At 35.9% G+C, this 10,253-nt stretch overlaps 1 protein-coding gene across 2 annotated transcripts; it reads left to right on the forward strand.

Moving 5' to 3' along the window:
- Positions 1-315: 315 nt before the first annotated feature.
- On the forward strand, positions 316-6,665 carry LOC131329190 (uncharacterized). 2 transcript variants are annotated; one of them, XM_058362267.1, is made up of 2 exons: positions 316-539; positions 6,263-6,665. In XM_058362267.1, exons 1-2 carry the CDS (start codon positions 381-383, stop codon positions 6,449-6,451), a joined length of 348 nt encoding a protein of 115 aa, XP_058218250.1. In that variant the 5' UTR covers positions 316-380; the 3' UTR covers positions 6,452-6,665. The 2 variants fall into 2 exon arrangements, 1 of the variants encoding a protein (XP_058218250.1); XR_009200674.1 differs by lacking the exon at positions 6,263-6,665 and adding an exon at positions 1,715-1,810 and having other exon boundaries at positions 320-539.
- Positions 6,666-10,253: the final 3,588 nt, after the last annotated feature.

The raw sequence follows: 10,253 nt of genomic DNA on the forward strand, positions 1-10,253 counted from the left end.
AATTTTAAATTTATTTTATTGATGTTGGTGTGTGGAATTATAATTAAATAATTTTATGAGTAATGGATTTCTTTATGTATGCTTATGTTTCGTCGTGCGGCCTGAGTTTGTGAGCCTTAGGGCGAGAGTGTTGAGGGACCAACTTTGAGAATCTTTTAGATTAGTTGCTAATTATTTTATTTAGTACTTTGGGGTCATGTTCTGACTACTTATTAAATAGTGGGACTTTAGAGAGTGCCTAAGTAAGTAAAGGGTGCATAGTGTAATTTTTATACATAAAACTCTAATTGGATCAGAGAGGGTGCCGACCCCCATTTTCTTTCTTTTTCCCTGCGTCTGCTTCGTGTTTCTTTTCTCTCTCATCAACAACACAAACCCTTATGGTTCAAATGCAAAATCGAAGGTCAAGGCTCGTGAATCTCGGAACAAGGCAAGAAGAAAACGTGATCTACGGACAAAGAGCTACGCATCTATCCGAACAAAATCTCAATCGATCAAATTCAGAATTTCATGGCAATTTGGGGATTTCTCTTTTTGAGGTAGGATGAACGTATAGTAAGATGTGCTTTAAATTCGTGATATTGTGTGTTTTTTTTTCAAAATTTTAGAGAGCTCTAAGTGTATATGCTATATGTACCTCATATATAGATATATCTTGGGTATAAAGGTTTTTCATGATTTTGATAGTTGTTACCAGATATGCGATTTTTACTATGTCGTACTTGCTAAGAGTGTAGTGTGCTGGAGTATATGATCATGTAGTATGTTGTTCAATTTTACATGCTTACGAAGGGTATGATATAATGACAAAAAAAAAATTAATTAAAAACAATTCTTGTAATTAGACACAAACTTAATAATGATTGAACTTATATTTGCTCCCTTGCTTCATTATATATGTTGCGACGATGACAGTTTTCACTAATTTCTAATCGGATTCGAGATTATGACTAGATTATATGATCTTTCTCGTAGTTTTGGATGATTCGGAATTGGTACTTGTTATTTGGGCTAGTGAGCCACGTATTGGAGGTTGACTTGACCATTTTGTACTTGTTGTGTAGCCGGAAGCATGTGGATAATGAGTTTATCCGTCGGTGTATAGTCCGTAAACCCGCGCGGGATAAGGTGTTCCATAGGCCTTTGGGTTAGTAGCCCATAAATTTGGATGATTAGGGACCTGATCAGTCGCCTAGGATTTGGTACACAACTTGTTAATTTGGACCATTGGTCTTATGTGCTCTTATTTTCTCCTACTTGACTAAATAATTTAATGTGTTTTGTGTTTGAAGGATTTTGGATATATGAGATGAGTTTACGTGGTTTGATTAATATAAGAGAAGAGATGAGTTTACATGGTTTGATTAATATAAGAGATGAGATGAGTTTACGTGGTTTGATTATAACTTGGTATTTGGAAATTGGATTTTCATTGTATTGTACCGTATCGGATTGTTTTATTTATTTATTTACTTCGGTTTGATATTTGAGAAGGAAATGTTAGTATTACATTCAATGTTTTTTTTTTTGGGATCATTAAAATGCGCTTTCTCTTAGGATATTGTGTATACTCGCAAATTGATGTATTCGAAAAGAAGTAGACTAGAACAAATTATTTTGTGTATCGTGTATTTTGCTTGCGTTCTTTTATCTTCGCCTTTAGCACATTTCCTATTGAGTGTCGACTCACGTTGTATAATCCAACCTTTTTCAGGTAAGGCGGTGGATCCGGAGGCATGATAGTGTTTGATTTGTTTTTTTTTTTTTTTTGAGCTCACGTGGTCGGGTCGTGCGAGATCGGGGCGTGACATCTATCATCATTATCTCTTTAACCATTAGTTAATAAATGCTAGGGAAATTCTTATCCCTTGGATAATAGACATTTGACTTGCCAATGTGTGTATGACTTGGACAAGACAAGTCATAACCATCATTTTGCTTCCAAAAGAAGCAAGCCTAGCTATGCCATGCATGTAAACCTAGGGTTATAGCCATAAGCCTAATTATTCTAGGGTTACTTTTTTAGATACATATATATACTTATATATATATACAGAAATCTTCAAGTAAGGATCTTAAAATAAGAACCTTATATGCGGACCTCCCATTTCTTGCCTTTCCCGATCTGATATCGATGATCCGAACCGCTCAATGTGATCAGAACGTGATTTTAAGGGTATCCGCGAGAAATTGGCAAAAAAAATGACCGGAAAAGACTTGATTTGAGCAGTTTTTATTTGAACCGTTAGATAAAAAACAAACAAAAACTACTTAGATGAAGCCCTTCCCGGTCTTTTTTTTTGCTGATTTCTCGAGGGTACCCTAAAAATTACGTTCTGAACACATTGAGCGGCTTGGATCATCAAAATTTGATCGGGAAATAGAGGTCCGCATTTTATTAAAATAAGGTAGTCCTTATAAGAAGGGACTCACCTATATATATATATATATACATACATACATACCTACATACATAGTACGAGAGAGAGAGAGAGAGAGAGAGAGAGAGAGAGAGAGAGAGAGAGAGAGAGAGAGAGAGAGAGAGAGGGAGAGGCCGAAAGAGGGAGGAGGAGGAGGAGAGAGAGAGATGTGTGTGCATGCGTGTCTTTGACTTGTACACTTATACAAGTGACCTTTTTAGTCCTATGTAGCCATAAGCCTATTTCCTATTTGCCAACCCATTTCTAGTCAATTTCTAGTGTAGAATCCGAGCCCTAATCATCCTAGATTTGATTCCAAAGTAGCCTTTAATCATCCTAGAAATTGACTATAACCTAGACCTATGAATGACTAAACATGGAAGGCTAAGCCTTAGCCTAATCAAACCCTACTCTAGACTTGTAAGACTTGCCAACCTAGACTATGATCACCTAGATTTACCAAGAAAGCCTAAGATCCTACTTGATTTTATAGCCTTATGCCTAAAAATTGGATTTGACAAGTCATGGAAGGCTTTCAATCATGATTTGCCTTTTTAACCATTAGACAATAGTTGCTAGGGAAAATTTTATTCATTGGGTAATAGAAGTTAGCTTGGCTATAAATAGCACCCCCCATTCACCATTCAACTCACACCTTCAAATCCTCTAACTTCTCTCTAGAAAATCTTTGTGTTCTTACTTTGTTCTTCCTTCACTACAAGAAAAAATATGTTTAGTGACGAAAAAGTGGCGACAAAATTTAATTTCGTCGCTAAATGAGTATATTTGGCGACAAAAAAATAAATTCGTCACTGTTTTGATAACTTTCTTGACGAAATTATTTTGTCACCAATTATAACTATTTAGCGACGAAAAAGATATTTTTGTCACCAAAGGCTCCTATTTGGCGACGAAATAAAATTTTCGTCGCCAAAAGAGTAAAAAAGGAGACGAAATTATTTTTTGTTGCCAAAGATAACTATTCGGTGACGGAAAAAATATTTTGTCGCCAAATGAACCAATTTGGCGACGAAAAATATTTTCGTCTTCTTTTTACGTTTTCAGTGACGAAAAATTTATCCTTTGGTGACGAAATTTATGAATTACGCTTTGTCTCCAAATATATTTCGGGCATAACTCTTTGCTCAGAACTCCGATTGAGATAATTTAAATTTGGTTTGAACAATAACATAAAGAGCTACGACTTTCATGTTTATTAAAATTGCTAATTTTAATGTTTAATAGTTCAAAATGCCGTTCAAAATAAATTTTAGTGTTCAATGTATGTGTTATATATTAGATATTTCAAACATATGCTGAAAAGTTTGTGTGGTGTAGTTGGTTAAAGCTTGCGTGCAAAACTTAAGAGATTCGGGATCGAAACCCCGCAGGAGCAAGAAAGTGAGATTTTTTTCACATATAAGAATGTCTTTCGCGACTAAAAATTTCGTCACCGATGGGTCACCTTTGACGAGCCAAAGGGAATAATTTGTGACGAAATTTTTTGTCATCAAAAAAGCACAATAGGTGACGAATAAAATTTCGTCACCAAGTCATTTTTCCGTGACGAAATTTTTCGTCACCAAAAGGCACTATAGGTGACGAAAAATAGATTTCGTCACCAGGTAGGAATCCTCGACAACCTTTAGTCGACAAATTTTTTTTCGTCACCTATATTATTTGTGACGAAAAACATACAATTTGCGACGATTTTCATTCGTCACCCAACGCAATTTTTCTTGTAGTGCTTGTTCTTGAGTGTTCTTGAGTTCTTCCTAAGATCCTCAAGAAACTCATTCTAAACCACCCTTTCGATCCATAAAGTTTAGAAGTTCTAGTCACGAAGTAGTTTCGAGAGAAACCTTTCTCTTCCAAAACTACCGGAAGCTTACCGTAGGAAGTCACTCCGCCCGATCGTCAACTTACTTTTCCGTAGCCGCCCTACCGCCAAGAAGAACGGTAGAATACTTCAAACCGCTTACTCTAAGTATACATAGAATACCTCTACTTACTTGCTCTACGTATATTGTATGTTGTTTGTATATCGAAATGCACGAAAGTATTCGTATTTTGATCTTTACGATGGTTATGAGAATGTATACATGAATTGCTTGTATTACTTGTTTTGTTATAAAGCATGAGTGATTTTCACTCCAAAGGTGTCCGTACATGTGGCGTTATGCTTTAAGTGGTGTTTTACGCATGATTTAGTTGGATGATCTTGCTAGTTTAGTTTCAAGATTACAATGAATAGTTTATGATTATGTATGTGAAAAGTCCTACCGCGGAGTCGTTGCATGAAAACGAGACACAGAAATCGAGAAAGTAGAAACATGACACCTAGGGTGTGGTTAATGGAATGTTGTGATTTGCAAAAGAGAAATGTTTTGGAAACTAAAATGTGGCCGGACTTGGTAACTCATTGTGAGGAGTGCGTGTGTAAAGAATTTTCGAAAAATCAATGGGAACCCAAAGCGGCGAAACCATTGTGGTATACTCAGGAACCCGGAGCGGCGGAACCGAGGGATGAATTGTGTTTGGTTATCCGCGGAGAGGAGCCAACACAATTGGTTTAATGATTTTCGAAAATTCACATGGAAATCGGAGCGGCGGAACCATCAATACTCGAAAATCTGGAGCGGCGGAACCAAAGGTTTTGAATTGTGGATTGGTTATCCGTGGAGAGGAGCTAATGCCAAATTCAATGTTTTTGTGTGCTAATGGGAACCCGGCGCGACGGAACCGAGGTTGGATGTGTAAAATGACGATTTTGGAAATATTGATTTGGTAAATAAAAGGTGAAACCAGTGACAAGGTCTACGAAATGTCGTGTAGGAAAAACTCAAAAAAGTCATAGACACCAACGATAGTGAATAGTGAATGTGGATGTGTCATTGTTAGCTGTTTTGGTCAATTATGCATATTCTATTTGGAATTGTTAATTTATGATCTATTATTTGTGAGTTAAGAGTTAGTGGGTTTGAATTATTCTATTGAGCTACTGTAGCTCATGATGTTACATTTGGTGACCCTGGCATATTATATTGGTGATGACGCTGGTATAATGTGTCAGACTCCGTAGATGAACAGGGTGAGCTGTACACCTTGGAGGCCTAATGAGCCGAAGAGCTGCCTAGGATGGAAGAGTAGGCGGAGCTGTAGTTAGGAACCTTAGTTCCCTCCCTTCTGTGTAATTATGGGGATTATGATATAATAATAAGTCAGACTCTATTTAGATTTTCAATGAAATTGTCTCTTTAACGTTCCCAAAATTCGAGGCATTACAGTACAGGTCTCTTGATAATGTGTGGTGCTGGAGTGTCATGTGGTGCCTCACGGGCACTAAATGATTTATCGTGATTTAGCCCTAGTCACAAATCAATAAAGTGAATCGTTGAACCATGACAGAATTAGGTTTTTTTTTTTTTTTTAATCCACCTTTTTTATGAGTACTATACTCTAAATTTTGTCTTTTAGTACTTCTGTTATTGTTAATGTGAAGTACTAAAAGACAACTTTTGCAGTACATTTATAAAAATGTGAAGTGTAGAAATCATTCTCCAATGCATTAAAGTCATAGTTGTAATAAACAAAATATAACAAGTTTACATGATTTATTTTTACGAACAATTTATTTGCGAGTTCTACGAGATGAGATATTTTCATATTATTCTCGTGGATTTGAGGACGACAGAGAAAAAAGAAATGTGCAAGAATATGAGGAGATGCATGGGTTATTGTGGAAAGCTGATGATAAATGTTTCATTGGCGTATACATTTTTATTCTCTCTCTCCTTTTCTGTTTGCACAACGGTGAACTACTGGGTATCTTGAATTTGCAGAGGCATATATGGCGGGTTGCTTTTGAATTTGCGCAACTACTGGGTTTTGATAGTATCTTTTGGTTGAAGGGGATTCGATCTCAACAAATTGTAAGGATCCTAAATGGGGAAATCCAGTGTCCGGCTAATGTACGTGGAAATGATCATCGAGGATATCCGAGGAATGGCTGGACAATTTGCAAGATGTAGCTACAAGTTTGTGAGTAGATTGGCGAATGCGGTAGCCGATTAATTGGCAAGTGAATGGTTTGAGAGGCTCTGGTTGCAAGACCTAGAAAGCTAGACTCCCCGTTTGGTTATTGAGCTTGTTAGGACCAAATAATCTTTTTTTTTTTTTTTTATATGTGTTGAAGTGTTATCAATAAAGCTTTCTATCGTTTTGACACACACAAAAAAAAAAAAAAAAAAAAAAAACCTAAGGCCAGTTAGTTAAAAAAGTTATTATAGGTCAATTGGCCATGGTAATATTAATTTTCTTATAATCGATGAACATAACTTTGGCCAACTTGGCAATTTGCAGTATATAAGGTGACTTTGAACCAACGTCGTGATATTTTATTTTTCAAAATATATAAAGAAATCGAAGCATATCCTATCATCTAATAGGTGGTCCAAACATTTTGTTTCTTTTTGAGAATTTTTTTGTCAACTTCCTATGTATAACGAAAGGTGAGGAAAAGGATGGAGTCAAGGTAGTGTATGTAATTAATTTGTTTGTTAACTCTAAGGAATGTGTAGAACATGCTTCTGGGTTCGACTAGACTAGCTTGTGGATTGGATTGAACTTGTATAAGCTGCCTAACCTTCATCATATTTACAGTATACTGGGGACTTTATTTTATGGGAAAATATCATACCGGGAACTGGTGTTAGGAACATATAGGAATGATTGAGTCTCACATCGAATAAATCAAAAAATGATTGAATCTTAATATACAATTGGGTGGCTTACCATGTGGATATGAGTCATTAAATGTATATTGAGTCCAAGTGATGTAGTGTAAACTCTGTAGATACTCCCCCCAATAAAATAGGCCTATGCGTACAAGGGAAGAACCTCAAATGTAGAAATGGCAACGGGGCGGGGCAGGTTTTGCGTACCTCGAATCGAAAATTATTACCCGACCTTGGCCCTACCCCGACCCCGATCGGGTATTTTTTGGGTACCCTGTTCCTGCCCCGATCGGGGAACGGGTTTACCGGCCCCGTCCCGCCCCGTAAAAAATTTAAAAAATTGCTAATCTAAAAGTAAAATAAAAGAAAATTAGTATAAATAAAGTGTTAGTTTAGTATAATGGTGAAAATATAAAGGTAAGAATATAAGGGTTTTTTTAGTATAATGATAATAATACTCCCTCCGTCCCTTTTTAAGTGTCCTGCTTCGTAACTCCAACTTATTAAAAATACATCATCATTATACCTTTCACATCAACTTTTTCCTCCACTTTCCCTACTTACCCATCATCATTACACTTTTACTCACTAACTTTTTAAAATAAAATCTACTTTTAGGGACAAAATAGACAATACACCAACTTTTACCCCCTAACTTTACAAAATGGACACTTATTAAGGGACAGCCCCAAATGGAATACTAGACACAAAAAAAGGGACGGAGGGAGTATTAGGGTAAAAATAAAAAATTTGAAGTATTAATGATAATTAAATTAGGATAAAAGTATAATTTTATAAATAAATACATTTCGTGGGGCGTGTAATATTGGGGCGGGGTACTATCACCCCGAACCTAGCTAGATTTTAGTATTTTTATCCCAATCCAATACCCGAAAAGGTGATGAGAAACCGCCCCTTTCGGAGCGGAGTGTATCTGATTGCCATCTCTACTCAAACGAATCAGACTCTCTCAAAAACTAGAAGCTAAAAGAACCTCATATTCTAGGTTCTGTAAATGTTTTCAAGGGGAGTACTAATTAGGTACAGAACATCTATAAAGCCGAACATCACATGGGTTTGTTTATTTTCTCAGTTGTTAAGCTTAATTGGATTGTCTCCGTAATGATTCTGTGTCATCATAGTGTGTCATCAAGGTTTCCGCCACCGCGTATTGTAGACCTTACCGAGCGTTTATTGCAATAATATGAACCGTTCATCTTGTAGATCCCATAAAGTAATATATTACACATAAAATCAGCTTGACTGGACATCAATAACTATATGAAAAGTTTATTTTTGATTTTTAAAATGGACGGCCAGATTCTTTAACTAATTTTTTAAGTGAAACCGTTCATAACCGTTTATTTTATAAATCAAAATTTAATTTTTGACATAGCTATTGATATCCGATAAAGCTAATTTTTTGCGTGAATATACTCCTTTGTGGGCTCAACAAGTTAAACGGTTCAGATTATTACTACAATAAATGCACGGTAAAACCCACAATGGGCGGCGGAAACCATGAGGTTTACACCTCATTGAGAAAGAATTTGAATTCTTGTTGCAAAGATATCCTACTTAATTAACTGAAGGTGACACTCTACTACGCAAACCCTGTCAACTATCATTTTTTCCTCACGGAAACCTCCGGACATTTTAAATCACCCATGTAGACCCCTTCAAGTATAACCATTAACCAATCAGTACCCTTTTGTCAAAAACATTGTTAAGATGAAGGGGTCAGCGTGAATAATTTTTATAGATTAAGTGGTCAATGTGGGTGATTTTTACAGGGTAGAATTATCATTTAATTTCCCCTCATTCTGTTAACTAAGTTAGCCATTTTTTTTATTTTATAAAATTGAGGGGGTTTGTATGGACAGTTGTAAATGTCAGAGGGTCTCCATGGGAAACATATATAGTTGAGGGGGTCTCCATGAAATTTTACCTAGAAAGAAGCTTAATCTTGTGAGTTTATGGATTGTCAATTTTTTTTTTTTTTTTGCATTGTCTGGATAGGATGTCCTTTTAGGATAAGTACATTAGAAGCTAGGCAGGGACGCTTCAAAGCGGCCTGGCCTTGCCTTGCCCGTTGACCTTCACTCATATTATTGATCCAAAATGTTTGTTTATCTATCTCAATCCAATAATGGAAGTTGCACATCTCAATTTACTAGGATAGATTGAACCTGGAATATAAATAGGAAAATGCTGTTGAATTGGTCTCCTCCCTACAGGGAGTAAACCGTGTGTGAGATGTAGAGGATATCTCACCTGGTGTTGGCAGGACACCTACGAAGCATAGATACGGATACGATACGATACGATACGAATACGGCGATATGGCAAAACTTAAAAAATATGATACGGATACGTCGGGGATACGGCTGTATAAATTATACATTTTTATAATCATTAGTCTCCTAGGCATAAAAGTGAAGCCATAAAAAATAAAAGAGTAGTTGAATTGCCAATATCAAGTATTAAGTACATGTCAATCTCAAAAGAGTAGGAGCTTATCATCCAAAAGATTAGAATTTTATAAAAAAAAAATATAAAATATAAATTAATAGGCAATAGACTAACAGGTATGCATATTATAATATACTTCATATATATACACATATATCTATGTACCAGTGTATGTATTAGATATAATTTATTGTATATGTAAACAATAGAAATCCACACCAGTAAAACAGAGAGAGAACCTTGTGAATCAAAGGTTCAAGCGATCTAGGGTAGGAAAATATCGACTAGTTCAAGGAATTAATGATCTATCGATGTGCATAATTTCCTAAGTTTTATATTTTTAGTGGTGCTATTAATACAATTTTCCCCTTTTAGTTTGTATTTGATCCTTTAAAAAAATTCATTTTAATCCCGCCGTATCCTAAACGTATCCTGTTGTATCCCCGAGCATCCCTCGCGTATTTGAAATGTATCCAAAATTAAAAAATATTTAATTTAAATGTAGGATACTTATTTGCTGTATCCGATATGTATCGGGGCATATCGGACGTGTATCCGTATCCCATGCGTATCCGATACTCGTACATGACTAGTTTTGGAGAATCTGTAACGCCCCGAATTTTGG

This window comes from Rhododendron vialii, chromosome 6a (assembly GCF_030253575.1).
Source record: "Rhododendron vialii isolate Sample 1 chromosome 6a, ASM3025357v1".
In the NCBI taxonomy this organism is placed as follows: Eukaryota; Viridiplantae; Streptophyta; class Magnoliopsida; order Ericales; family Ericaceae; genus Rhododendron; species Rhododendron vialii.

What these genes read in the sequence shown, in the direction of transcription:
- LOC131329190 (XM_058362267.1), top strand. Translation starts at nt 381, where the DNA reads ATGGTTCAAATGCAAAATCGAAGGTCAAGGCTCGTGAATCTCGGAACA. An exon ending in TGGGGATTTCTCTTTTTGAG is followed by an intron (nt 540 to 6,262) that starts GTAGGATGAACG and finishes TTGAATTTGCAG; the next exon opens with AGGCATATATGGCGGGTTGC.